We start from the raw sequence: 13,865 nt of genomic DNA, 5'->3' as shown, positions 1-13,865 counted from the left end.
GAGAGGGCCGGAGTGTGAGCGGACCAGAGAGAGGCAGCCCTGCATCCGGCCGGGAAGTGGGCCACTCCTTCCGAGCCAGGAGCTGGCCACCCCACTCTCTCTGGCGAGGTCTGAGGGGCTGGGGCAGGGGCGTCCATTCGGACGTCTTGCATTCCTTCTCCTCAGTGCCTTTGAGGCTCAGTCCCCCCAGACCCAATGGCAGATTTTTGCAGGGTCCTCAGTGCCGGGGATCAATCAGGGAGGGGTCAGCCCTTCCGGGGAGAAATTAGATAGTGTTCCTAGGAAGTGCCGTGGCAGGCCCGTGCCCCTGGGCAGGCGGGTGGGCTGTCAGATGTTGCTCTGGATCTGGAGGGCCGAGGGGGCTTCCTGAAGGTCCGTGGGGTTGTCGGAGGCTGAGGACTGGCTGGGCAGAGAAGCCTCCAGGCCGTCCGAAGACCCCGACAGGGGCTTGTACAGGAAGCAGGCAGTGGTGAAGAAGATGAAGCCCAGGACCTGGGGAGAAGGGAGCCGCTGGACCTCTCTTGAGCCACCCGCCCAGCCCCGGCTTTCTCACGAGGTCCTGGGGAACCAACCCTACTCTGGCCAGAGGGTCCATCCGTTCTGCATAGCCAGTCCCTAGCCTGGACCGCGATATTGTTAGGGGGGAATGAAAAGTATGATTTGACTTAAATACAGAGGCACTGGATGAAGTGGAGGTGCTTGTCGTGGGCTGAACAGGGTCCCCGCAAAAGGTGTGCCCAAGTCCTGACCCCCGGAACCTGTGAATGGGACCTTGATTTGGAAATAGGGTCTTTGTAGATGTAATTAAGTTAGGGATCTTGAGATCACTCTGGGTTAGGGTGGACTCCAGATCCAGTGACAGGTGTCCAAACAGAGAAAGGGGAGGAAGGTTTAACACAGTGACACACCGGGAGCAGCCCCGTGATGACAGAGGCAGAGACAGGGTGAGGAGTGTACAAGCCCAGGAGCCCCAAGGATGGAGGAGCCACCAGGAGCCGGGAGGGGCACGGGACAGAGTCCCCTCAGAGCCCCCAGGGGGGACGGGCACTGCAGACACCTTGATTTTGCACGTCTGGCTTTCCAGAACGAGAAAAAATGAATTTGTTGGAGCCACCTGGTGTGGGGTCTTTCGTCACGGCCACCCCAGAACCTAAGTCAGAGGTGGCCAGCTTCGGCGGTCACTCCACCGCAGCCACCACCTTGAGCTCCCTGGGAATCACGTGCAGCCTGGAAGATGACAGTGTGGGCGCGCGTGCTAGCCTCTGTGCACGGGTGTATGCGCTCAGCGTGGGAACCCTGGGTTTCCTGTAGCACCGCCCAGGCAGATGGGCCTGAAGCCACAGGAACGAGAGGCTGTTTCCACTCTGTGGCCCCGTGAGCGAGCGGGATAGCACTTCGGGGGTGCACCCGGCTGCCCCCGCCCCCGCTAAAATTAGCACTGACTCTGGGAGCCGATCCTACCCCTGTGCCGAGGCCGCGGGGGGACTATCTGGGCAGACAGCCGTCCCGGGGTCCAGCCTGCTGCTCTGGCCGAGGGACCCTACAACACAGGGAAAAAGAAAAGCAAGGGCCGGCTCCCTGCGCAGGGTGCGTCTATTTGAACTGACCCGTTTGTCCAGAGCCGCGCAAATCCCTTCTCACACTTGGCTGTTTTTAAGCTAACCTGCGGGGAGATAAACCCAAGCGTGGCTGAGAATCCTCTCTCTCTGAGGCCCCTCCCGAAAAGGCTCTGCCAGTGGGACATTCCCGAGTCCACCCTCCACCCAAAGAAGAAATCCAAGACATTCTTATATACCAGCCCTAGGATTTCATTTTATTTGGGAAGTTGTGTGCCTTTTCCTCCAACGGGGGGCAACTCAAAATATAAATACTATGCTTCACCCCACGTAGCATACGCCAAGAGATACAGCAGGAAGTTTCCATTAACAGCTTGAAAGCAGAGGGTCAGGCTAAGAAGCGGGACGTAACTCAAGACCCACTAAGGATGGAGAAGGAGAAGCGCCGCTTGTGGACCCAGCCAGGCGACCCGGCCCAGAGCAAGCAGGCCTGCCCGGGCTCTTGCAGGGGGAGCAGTTTTGATTTCTCCAAGGCCTTAGCAGACCAGAGCCCGGGGGCAAACCACCAAGCCGGGATGGTGAGGGGCCCTGGAGGGCAGGGGGCCTGGAGAGTGAGCCCCTGTGACCTGGGCCTGCTGTCCCACTGTTCCCACCACTGGCATCACGGCATCACGATCCCCAACAACAACAGCTCGAAAGGGGGAAGGATCCCACTTCTGGAAGCCAGGCTGCAGGATGATGCCCGGGGTTCCAGTGGGAAGATCTCAGTGGCATGCCCAGGTGCCCGAGCTAGTTGCAAAAGGCTCTCGGTCCTCTGGAGCAGACTCTGGGACTCCCTCCCGCCGCCAGCGCACCTGGGGGCGAGGCCACCCCACTCACCTTGTACGCCAGCCCTGCGATAAGCAGGTACTGGCTCATGGCTGAGTTCTGGTACACGAAGCAGGAGCCCTGCTGGCCGCACTGCGTCTGCCAGAGCAGGCACGCCTTGTCGATCACCCAGCCGAAGGCGATGGGGCCCGGGATGCCCCCTGCGGAGAGAGGCACATTCAGTACCCCGACAGCCTGCGGGGGCGTCCAGAGACCCAGACCAGGCGGGCTCTAAGGAACGTGGCTTCGGCCACTGGTGTTCACAGCGGGCGCAAAGGGGGCTTAATGTTCCTTTCTCTGGGGGCTTGCCTCCATGCCGGGAGATTCCCCACGGTCTTCGACTGGTGGAGCCCGTGTGTTAATGAGGAAATGGGTCCCTCTGGGCAAAAACATGGCCATGGGTCCCTCTAGCGGACTGTTGGGGAACGGAGCCCTTCCCCTCGGTGGGCACAGCCTCGTGCTGGGATGCACACCAGCCTGACGCGTGCCCTTGTGCAGTGAACGCACGCCACAGCTGTGCATGGCTCCCTCCCACGGCACAGTACCTAGAGTTCTAACCACGATCCACTGGATTCCTAGTGCAAAGGATCGCTGCCGGTCACAGACACACCTGTAATGGAAAACCGGGAAGCGTGGCCAAGTCACACCCCACGCCAGTGGTCGAGTCCTGGCCGAGCCCCGGGCCGCATCCCCAGGTGGCAAGGACCTCACGGAGGCAGTTAGCGCTCTCCTTCCACAGCTCTCCGGGGGCCCGGCACGTCCCCCGAGGGGTCTGCAGAGCTCCGCCTTAGCTGCAAAGGGAAGGTTCTGGGCCGGAGTGAACCGGCCCGGGCTTACCGTAGAGTTGCCGTTAGTGCAGGAATGCTGCTGAGGAATGTAAAGGCAATTACAACGAATATGAAAAGCAGAAGGAGGGGCTTTCTGTGACAAGCTGAAGTGCATTTCCCTGCCGTGGCATGGCCAAAACCAGAGGAAAAATTCTGAGGGACACAGCTACAGTCTCGGTACACCTGGGGAGCGCAACAACAGCGCTGATTACAGGAGGAAGGGGCGGAGGCCGCCCCGCCCCCGCGTCCGCGCCACCGACCGCCTGGGCAGCAGCCACGCACACTCACCTTCTGGCCACCGGGGCCAGGCGAGGCCGCCTCCGGGCACCCCGCGTGGCAGGGTGAGTAGTACATGAGGCCGTCGGGGCCACACACGGGGCTGTAGTGCTCTGGCTGGCAGCCGCAGGCGGCGTTGCAGGCGTCTGTCAGCCCCAGGTGGCCTTCGGGCAGGAGGCTGCGGGTGGGAGAGAGCGACGGTGGGGCGCAGGCCAGCGTGGGGTCTGGTCCCTGAGGGCCCACGTCTGCAGGTTTCCAAACTCGCTGGGTTTGTTCCACCCGAGGACCGGGGCTTCCTGCATCACCTTGGCTCCTAGAATCGCTGCATGTGCTCAGAGCGAAGCAAACCAACCCTGCACGGCGCACTCCCTACCTGGCTTGGTTTTGGGTGGGCAGTGCGTTCACAGGGCTCGAAGTGCAAAAACTGCTCGAGTGCCAGGTGCAAAGCGTCCCCATGGCCCCGGTCCCTGCCCTCCAGTGCAGGCGCGTGGACGTCCCACAGATCGCTTGCCCACACTCTCACAGACACGCGCTCTCCCTCCGCGCTCAGATGGAGCCCACTGCACACATCGTTTCGTCCCGCTCCTTCCTTTTCCCGCTCCGCACTATCTGGGAGGCGCCCAAGGACTAGATTCCTCCCTATTCCGTGGCACCAAGCCCTCCGCTCTGCACCAACTCTTGGCTAGTTTGGCTGTAACGGTACGATGGCATCCTTGCCCTCGGCACTCACACTGCCATCTCTACGGGGAATTCCTGGCCAGCAGTCGCTCGCCTGCGTCTACGTCAGATATTTCCAAATCACCCCCAGCGGGCTGTTCCCCTCACGTTCCCAACGCAGTGACGCACGGGAGACCCACTTTCCAAGACAACTCGTAGAGAGGAGGTGGGGCTGGGACTGTCCCGTTTTACAGACAGAGGACTGGGGCTCAGGTGCCGCGTGTGAGTGACTGGCCATCGGTCGCCGCTGAGGACACCATCCTCACCGTTACGACCGTCTCCGATGACCTCACCTCAAGTGCCCGACACCCCCCGTCCTCCCCAGGGACCACCGGTGCCCCCAACAGGTGTGCAGAGGTCTCCCCTCGCCCAGGTGCCACCTGGCCCTTACCTCCCGTTGTAGCTGGCGGTCACGCCCGCCATGGGCACGTTGGGGCAGTGCGTGAAGAAGACGAGGAAGGCCAGCATGCTGGCCAGGCTGCAGAGCAGGCAGAACCTGACGATGCCTGAGCCCCGGAGCTTGCACTTGTTCACAAAGAAGCCGCCCAGGAACGTGCCTCCACCACCTGCCGGCACCACCAGGTACCCTGTGGGGAGGGAGGGGCTCAGTGACGTCCCGGAGCCACGGGGGTGGGGCCAGCAGCCCCTGGGCCTGGTCTCCGCTTCAGCGACGGGAGACAGAGGCCCACAGCCATGGCCCTGATCTGCGTGGCGGCACCGGGCTCTGCTCTCAATGTGGGGACCCTGACCGGTGCTCACAGGGGACTTCGGAGCCTGGGGAGGCCGCCCGGCCAGCTGCTCAGAGGCCCAGGGTGCAGGGGCAGAGCAGAAGAGGGAGGAGGAGAGGTCCCTGGGCCCTGCCCCTCCCACTGGGGAGACCCAAGGACAATCGCGCTCCCCTGGCCCACACGGCCTCTGTGGAGTCTGACCACAAGGGGGTGTTTGGAGGAGCTGGTGGCCGCCGTTTGGTAGCAAGCTGGGCTTCGTAGGCATGTGGCTTCTGCCCTGGGATGGGGTGCAGATGGGAGGGGGGCTCTCCAAGGCTGGAGGAGATCTCAAAGACCCTGGGTGCGGTGAGCCCGTCTCCCCAGATGGAGAGCGGCTCTGGGGGCAGAGGGGGGGACCCAGAGGACACCGCTGTCCCAGGAGGGCTGTCGGCCGCTGTGGGGCAGGGAAGCAGCTGGCGGGGGTGGGGCTCTTGCAGGTGGGGTCACAGCCAAGAGGCCAGCAAGGAGGGGAGTCTGGGGCACTAGTCACCGGGGAGCCCCAGTCTGACACCGTCCTCCCTCGGGGGAGGCGCCCGGCCAGGACCTACCCACGCACACCTCCTGCCTGGCAGGTTCTCGGTGAGGCTGTGGCTGCCCCCCCCGCTCAGTGCTACCCGTGGACAGGGCCAGAAGGGGGGCTTCTGAGGGGGACTCTCACTTTGGCCCCTGAACGCCTCCGGTCAGGCAGGCCCAGGGCTCCAGCCTCAGGGAGACCCCGGGACACCCACTGCCTGGCTCACGGGGACCGCCAGGCCCGAGGGAGCATGGTGGGACCTGCCACCCAAACCCTCTCCGCCACAAGCCAGGGATGACGCGTAAGGCCCAGGCTCTGGGTGGCAAGGGGGGCGGCAGAGAGAACGGGTCAGCAGGCTGTGTTTAGCGCTTCCCAAACTGCCCTCGGGAAGGACTGTCCTGCCCATCGTGGCGGCAGCCTTTGTAAGTGTGATTAGAGCTGTTGTGTAAGAGCCCAGACACCTGCTCCGGGGCCCCTGCCTGGCGGGACCACACGGCCAGGATGTGCGCCCCGTCTTTCTAGAAGAGACCTTCAAAGGCCCCTCAGTCTCTGAGAACCAGTGAAAAAACGGAGGACCCCCACCACCACAAGATTCAGGGAGCATTCTCACCAAACAAGGTGGCAGCTTCCGAGGCACTGAGGCTGAACTGGGACTCGAGGAACTTGGGGCCAAACGTGGACATGCCCGCGATGAGCGTGGCCTCTGTGGCCCCGGCGAGGCAGAGCAGGATGAACGTGGGGTTCTTCAGGAGGAGCCAGATGGAGCTGGATGTGGGAGGGGAATGGAGACCAGAGAGAAGAGACAGAGGGTCAGAGTGGGCCAGAGCCCTGGCACTTCCCAACTGAGCACAAAGAGCCTGGTGCTGAGAGGGGAGTGGAGTGGGGTGTGGGAGAGCCAGGGAGCACCCCACATTTACTCCAGAGAAACCGAGCGTGGGTGTGGGGCTGGGCTGGGGCGGGGGGAGAGCTGGCACCAGGATCCAGAGGCTGTGGCTTGTTGTGAAAGCCGCCGTCACAGAGGTCAGCTGCAGTGGGGAAGGAGACCCTGAGTGACTGTGACACTGTTGAATCTGCCCCAGGGGCAGCCGGGAGAACCAGCAGAGGGGCCTGAGCCAGGAGCCAGAGGCTGCGGGGGAGGCGGCTGTCACCAAGTCCAGGACTGGGTGGCCCCCAGGAGAGGGGAACGGGGCCTGAGCGGTGGGACCACTCCTCAGTCGCCAGCTGGTGAAAAGGAGGGACAGAAATCCCTGAGGGTTTGGACCGAGAGGCCCCTCCAAGGAGACCCCGTGTGGGCTTGGCTGTCTCTCCGACTTCTCTTGGTGTGCACCTGGGGGGCAGTGGCCGGTGTAGTGATGCCAGGGGCCTGAGAAATGGGCCTTGGACCTGGCCTGAGAGTTCCCCCTTGAACCCAGTGCACACGGCTCTACACCCCGCCTGCCTTTCCCGGGCCCAGCCCCTCTCAGCCACCGGATGGCAGGTCCAGGACTCGTGAGTGATGTGGGCTGGGGACAGTTTCCCCTGGAGCCCTGGGTCCATCTCGGGCACCCATGAGCAGGCAAAGCCTGGTGACAAACGACTGTGGCCCGACCCCCATCACAGCGGCTCCGACAAGGCTGCCTTTGCTCACATTCTCCGTGTCTGCAGCTAAGGCCTCCACCCAGAGAACCAGCCCCTACCGACCCTACGGGTCATCTTCCACCAGGAGGGAGACCTCCACCCGGCCAGCCGTCAATGCCGACACCTCCCTGCGCGTGTCAGAGCAGCACAGACACCCTGACGCTCCGGTGTTCTTCGTTTTGAGGACACGGGCCAACAGTAAACTGGACTCTGCCAAGGAGCATGCAGGGCGGCCAGTTAGCCTTCGTGCCCTGGGAGGGAACTGACGCTAAGGAAGTCCCCCCACACCCCCGGCCCCTGCGGCTTCTCAGGGTAACTGCAGAGCGGCCTCCTTCCCCATCCTGCTTCAAACAGGGACCCAATTCCTTCAAAACTGACTTTCAAACTCAAGGACTTGAAAAGGTTTCTTTCTGGTCAACAGTCCAAGTCCCACATCCACGAAGGAAACAAGATGCAGAGGAAATGCCGTCCTGGTGGGGCTCTCTGGGAGCAGAGTGCGTGCGTGTGGTGTGCGTGCGTGTGGTGTGCGTGTGTGTTGAGGGGAAGCCCAGGTGCAGCCAGTCCCTTCCCGGTCCTGCCCAGACTTGCCCAGGCTTCAGGGATGCTCGCCTGGGCTCAGGGGCAGGTGACTCTCCCCAGAAGTATGTGAACTTCCTTATTTCTTAATCTCAGCCTGCAGGTTGCTTGGCTGCAACTCCCATGTTGAATTTGCTCAGAGAACTAGTCATGACCTTGACAGAGGGCCCATGTTCCGGTATTTATTTCACTATCAGCAACCAGTTTGGGGAACCAAGCCTGGGCATAAACCTCCTTATCTCGGGCGTCCCCCCGGGTCCACTGGGGACCAAGCTGTTGACGCCCTTGGTGCCAGTGCTCCCAGGTGGCCCTGCCCCGGCTGCACGGGGCGAGCCTGCCTTGCCTGGGTGACCCCGCCTCCCTGGCCACTGTGGCCCTGGGCCAGCTCTGCCGGCCTTGGTGGCAGCCTCCTGAGTGGGCGGCTCTTCTGGGGGCTCTAAGCAGGCAACGGGCAGCCAGGGGGGTTCCCTGACCCCACGTCACCCTCCCCGTGTTGAAGACAGACGGCGGGGGCTCATTCCCGCCACTAACAGCCTCTACCTGCCACGTGGACACTCACGGGCTCAGGAAGTTGCGGGGCAGGTGGGCGCTTGGTGAGGCCGAGGACTCGGGCAGGGGACCCTCCGAGGGCCGCCTCCCCCTGGCCAGGAGAGCCCCCCATGGAATGCCCTGATGAGGGGCACCGGCCGGCCAGGAGCCCCCAGCCCCACGCTGTCCCTCTGAGGCCCCAGCAGCCCAGGCTCTGTTTGTTCCAACAGTGTGTGAAGACAGCACAGTAAGACCAGGTCACATACAAGATAAACAAGAGGTCACTGCCCGAGAGGAGGGGCGGCTGCAGGGCAGCGAGGACGGGCAGCCGGACGGTCCCCTCCTTGGAGCCCTGTGGGCACGTGTGGGTGACTCCCAGTGAAACGGTCAGAGAACGGGGTGCAGGGGTGACTCCTGGGGAATGATCTTGGGCGGGGTGGTCAGTTGCTTTCCTGGGGACCGTGGACAAGCTGGCTGTGGGGCAACTCGCTGAGCGTCAGGGATTCACTCTGTGACCGTGAGGCGTCAGGCACAGCCCCCAGAGCCTGCCGTGCGGGAGCGCAGACAGGTCCCCGGGTGCGTGTCTCTGGGTCCCCCGCAGGCCCGGGAAGTGAGGGGTGGGCACCACGAGGCTGAGGCCCTGGGCCTTCCGTCGCACCAGGCCCTTGGTGCCCCCAAGCCAGGAGGCTCTGTCCGCTCCCCCTTAATCCCTTAGCCCAAGTTTTGGGGCCAAGCCCTGAAGATGGTTGGGTCAGAAGGAGATTTAGGGGCTGTGGGCTCCCCATGTGGCCCTGGAAGGGTCACAGGACTCTCCTAGCTTAGGGTCAAGACCCAGCACGCGTAGGACCCTAAAGGGTCTTCAGGACACACAGACACAGACAAGAGGCCCCCCAGGTCCTTACAGAGGCAGATCTCTGATGGTTTTCCCGAAGTCGGGGTTGCTGGTCACCCTGTGGCTGCTGTCCTTTAACTGGTGTGTATCAGATGCTGTCATGACCACGTAGCGCTGGGAGCCTGGAAGGATGTGAACATCTGTGAGGGGCAGAGACCAAAGGCCCCGATGCCCCTCCTCCTGGGTGTGGGACCAGCCGGTGGACGAGGGCGCCCAGACAGACGGCCCGTACAGATGCACCACGGTGACGGGTGGCAGGGATGGCGAGGTGGGAGAGAGCCCACGGGCCCAACCTGGGACCAGAGGGAGACGGAAGGTATCGAAAGGGGCGCCCATCCCCCGGTGAAACAAGCCTCTTCCGTGGTCCCCGAGCGGGCAGAGGCCGCAGGGGTGGAGGGTGCACACCGGCCGGGCCGCCCTGCCGGATGGCAGCCCCCATCCAGAGGACGACGATCCCGGCCCCTCTGCTCCTGGCAGGCAGCAGGAGAAGGGCATGGGGTGTCTTTCTGCGGGACGCACCCACCTGGCAGCTGCCGCGGGTAGCCAAGAATGGGCACGGCGATGAGGAAGGCGGCCACTCCAGTGCCCAGGAAGCCCACCCACCAGGCGCCGACCCACAGCGGGCTCTCGGTGGTCAGCTCCGTCCTGCGGGAAGAGGCACGTGGGGACAGCGTTGTGCTCACAGCACCTAGGGCACGCACACCGGGCATCCTTTTTGCTGGTTGGGAGAGGCGGAGACCAAAGGCTCTGCTTGAGGCCCCCGCCCCGATGCCCCACCACCCCCGGTCTGGGGCCAGCAGTGGACGGAGGGCATCGGGACGGACATGGGGTGGACATGCACCAGGGGACCCTGCCCAGGCCCACCCCTTCCTCTGGGACCTGCGAGGCTGCCTCCCGACGAGGCCATAGGGGCTGGGGGCCCAGGAGGGGCAGGGCAGAGGGTGGGTGGCTGGTGCCCTGGCCTCGTGAAGCTCAGGGGGCTTGCCTGCGACCCCCGCCTGCACACAAGTGCACCTTTAAATTCAAAGGCACGTGGGAAAGAACCCTGGGCTGGACAGCCAGGTGGACAGGAGACAAGGGGCTGGCAGAGGCCAGCCGGCTGCCCCCGAGCTGTGTTCTGGGGAAGAAGCTGGCGACTGAGCCAGTGCTGTGCTTTCCTGAGTTCTGTGAGCCATTCTAGCAAATTACTAGAAGGAGGGGTCCTGGGACCCTCCACTTTGCAGCCAAGTTGGACAGAAGCGTGGGTAACCGGGAGCCGCCACTGCAGTTGGCGTCTGAAGTGTGGGTGCTCTCGCCTACCTGTGGGGTCTGAGCTGACTCCGGAAGTCAGTGTCAGATTGAGGTGAACTGGGGACACCCAGCTGGTGTCCGGAGAATTGTTTGGTGTAGACCACCCCCCCAAAAAAAGAACCTCCCGGTGGCGGCAGGAAATCCCCTCTTGGTTCTGCAAAGGGCATTGGAGCGATTGTGGCCTGGTCCCTTCCAGCTTCGGGAGGCCGTCCATCCATGCAGTCCCCTCCCTCAGGTCATACTCTCCAAGCTGCCCAGACTCCCAGGTCCACCAGAGCAAGGTCGGCCTGGACCTTCCCCACCCGGGCCGCCGTCCTCCTGCACCAAGAGTGGGCGTCTTCTCTGTGGGCCCAGGTCACTCACCGCTGGCCTATTTCGGTGTAAATATTCAGCAGGGCACCTCCGACCAGGTAGCCGGCTGCGGGGCCGAGGATGGCCGCGGTGTAGAAGATGGCTGGAAGGGAAGCAGAGCTGTCGGGGACCCGCTGCGCCCTCTGCGCCACCACTCCGGCCCACCTAAGACAAGCCCCGCTTGCATTTCTGCACCTCCACCCCTATCCCCAGGCATGAACTCCTTTAAACTGGGGTTTTCGTTGCCCAGTCTCCACTGTGTCTGATATCGGCTGGCATCCATCTTTCAAGGTGTTTTAAAATTATTTCCCTCAAAGCCCCTATAGACACCATTTGGACTCTTTCCCCCTCAAAAGAGCAAAGATCCTAAGACTCATTTTGCAGGATGAGGGCGGCACCATGCAGCGCTGCAGGCTCGCCCGGGTCCCAAATGCCCCCGGAATGGCAACCGCTACGTGACACAGATGAGCAGAGTCCAAGGCGGACGTAAGGGAGCAGAACAGCGAGCAAATCTGGCTGGGCCGGGGCGTCGGCCGCGGGCTCTCCACTGACCTCGACCCCTTCCCTGGGAGAGCTGACCTCGCAGGAGGGACTCGGAGAAGCGGCTGGCCTGAGGCTGAGAACACGGAAATCTCACCCCAGATAAACGAGAGGGTCTCGGGGGCAGCTCGAGGCTCGAGCCCAACCCCCGAGGGCGGCGTGGCGGCCCCCAGTTCTGCAGCCCAGCCACCGGCCGAGCCCGGCTCGCGGGATCTTAGTTCCCTGACCAGGGATCAAACCTGGACCCCCTGCAGGGGCAGTGCAGAGCCCTAACCGCTGGACCACGCGTGTCCACGCTCCAGACCCCGTGGGATGTGCCAGGGGTCGGGCTGAGGCTGGCGAGCACCACCTCCATCACCTGAGGTGTCACCTCGCCTAGGAGCACCTGGGGCCATTTGGGGCCGCGTGTGGCCAACAGGGACACGCATGTAGGGGGCTGGGACGGGGCAGGGCTCTGAGTAGACGGCCGGCTGGCGTCACCACCATCACACCCCTCCCACTCACCGATGTAGACAGGCGAGTAGCTGGACTTGACATTCTCGTCCAGGTAGGTGACGCCCAGCGTGTAGAGCGGGGTGGCGCCCACGCCGTGTAGGAACTGGCCCAGCATGAAGACCAGCTGGTAGCTGGACAGGCCAGAGGCGCGGCCCCCGCAGGTTGTGCTGTGGTTGGCCCGGCATGTTCCGACGGCCTCGTCCACCTGCACCTCGTAGGGGCCGGTGGTGAAGTGGGGCAGTGAGAAGACCAGCGAGCCAGCGCCCATGACCAGCACGCCCCAGCCCAGCCAGCGAGGCTTGTGGCCGTGGCCTCCGAAGTAGCCAACGAAGGTGAGGCAGAGGCAGGCGGCTACATCGTAGGAGCTGGCGATGAGGCCACTGTGGTAGCTGTGCAGGTCGTAGCGCCGCTCGATGGACGTGATGACAGTGTTGATGAGGCCGTTCACTGTCATGCCCTGCAGGAAGGAGGCCGCGCACAGGAATAGCAGGAAGCCCCGGGGTGTGTTGAAGGCCTGCAGGCACGTGGGCGCGAAGGCCCGCCAGCCGCAGGCCTCGTCCGGCCGCCCCGTCGCCACGTAGCGCACCTCCCGGGCCGCCTGGGGCCCGTGCTTCTCGGGCTGCGGCTGGCACAGCGGCTGGCTCAGGGGTGAGCCGAGGGACGCCCGCCTGCTGGGGGGCGTGCAGTCACACTCGCTGTTGGTGGCCAGCGGGGGGCCGGGGAAGACCAGCTGCGGCATCTCCGAGGCCGTGACAGCGATGGCAGCGGGAGTGGATGCGGAATTCCAGCGGCGGTCCGATCTGCGGGAAGAATCCATCTCCAGAAGAACCCTCCCCCGGCCTGTCCCCGGGGGCACCGACGGCTCTGCCTGTCCGCTACCCAGCCTAGTGAGGGCAGCCCCCGGCCTGAATGAGGCCACAGAGCTGAGAGTGGAGCTGAGACACAGAAGGACTGAATCAGACGCCATGTGAGCCCCTGGTCCACCCCGACCCGCACCCTCCCCACGGCCTTGGCCCGCCGGCCTGAGCTGTGCGCTCCGCCAGGGGCAGCTGACCGCGCCTGCCCTCAACTCCAAGCCGGGCCTCCATTCTTCCCTGAACTCACACCCGGCCGGCCTTGTGCTCTTTAGCATGAAAGGGAAATCCAACTTAGTCCAGCGTGTGGAGAGTGTGGGAAGTGAGGAAGCGGGTACAGGCAGGCCCACCCGGGCCCCCGGGATGGCACCGGGCGGGAGGGTTGGCTGGCGCTGGGCCTCGCCCGTGGCTGGTATCTCGAGATGCTGAAACCGCTGCAGGTCGCAGCCCCACAGACAGATTCAAGGGACACTGTGCCAGCACTCCATCTTTCTGCAAACCCCCAGCCCGGCCTGTTCCCGTTGCCCCATCTGGGCGCTCACTTTGACTCCCAGCCCACGGACCAAAAGGAGCTCAGTCGGGCCTGAGAAATGGCTGCATCTCGAGGCTCCCGGGGCTCCCAAACACCCCCAAGCTTTGAGAAAAGGCGGGACCTATTGCCAGGTAAACAGATCTTTCTGGACCCCACAGGTGGCAACAACCGCTCTGCATCTTAAGAGGAAAAACGCTGACTTTCCCAACAGAAGTAAGCCGGTCGGCGCAAGTACAGTCGCTGTGATAGGAAACACCTGACCTTGGCTGTACCCACAGCCCCTGGGGCCCTGTGCGAGGGTCTTCTGCCCAACTCAGCACACTTCCATCGGGTTACCTCTCGCTATGGGCTGAACCGTGTCCCCTGGAATGTGAGTGATTTGGAGGGGGGGCCTCTAAGGAGGTGACAGGTAAAATGAGGTCACGGGGGGGGGGGCCTGGTCCACTGCGGTTACTGTCCTTTAAAGGAAGGACTCTGGACCCAGACAGGCACACAGGGAGAACCCGCTGTCGGCCACTCAGGGCCCGAGGCGGCCTCAGACCCCCCACTGCGCACGGGTGTCAGTGATGTCGGGAGAGGTCGCTGCCCAGAGGGCTGCCGCTGCCCCCAGACTTGTCTCAGGTTAGGCTTGGTGGACCGAGTCCTTCAGGCAGCTAGTAACAGAGC

The 13,865-nt window shown here is 63.6% G+C and overlaps 1 protein-coding gene across 1 annotated transcript; it reads right to left on the bottom strand.

Annotated features, from left to right (window-relative positions):
- Nucleotides 1–241: 241 nt before the first annotated feature.
- Nucleotides 242–12,536, bottom strand: SLCO4A1 (solute carrier organic anion transporter family member 4A1). The gene is made up of 11 exons (XM_065893036.1): nucleotides 11,823–12,536; nucleotides 10,791–10,881; nucleotides 9,661–9,782; nucleotides 9,148–9,259; nucleotides 6,135–6,289; nucleotides 4,635–4,830; nucleotides 3,539–3,704; nucleotides 3,261–3,433; nucleotides 2,969–3,033; nucleotides 2,436–2,584; nucleotides 242–492 (listed from the first exon to the last, which is right to left on the bottom strand). Exons 1-11 carry the CDS (start codon nucleotides 12,265–12,267, stop codon nucleotides 328–330), a joined length of 1,839 nt encoding a protein of 612 aa, XP_065749108.1. The 5' UTR covers nucleotides 12,268–12,536; the 3' UTR covers nucleotides 242–327.
- Between the last annotated feature and the right edge of the window lie 1,329 nt (nucleotides 12,537–13,865).

The sequence above is a fragment of the Phocoena phocoena genome, chromosome 15, assembly GCF_963924675.1.
Source record: "Phocoena phocoena chromosome 15, mPhoPho1.1, whole genome shotgun sequence".
NCBI classification, from domain to species: Eukaryota; Metazoa; Chordata; class Mammalia; order Artiodactyla; family Phocoenidae; genus Phocoena; species Phocoena phocoena.
The sequence above is the reverse complement of the archived record's forward strand: the minus strand, read 5'-3'. Positions and strand labels throughout refer to the sequence as shown.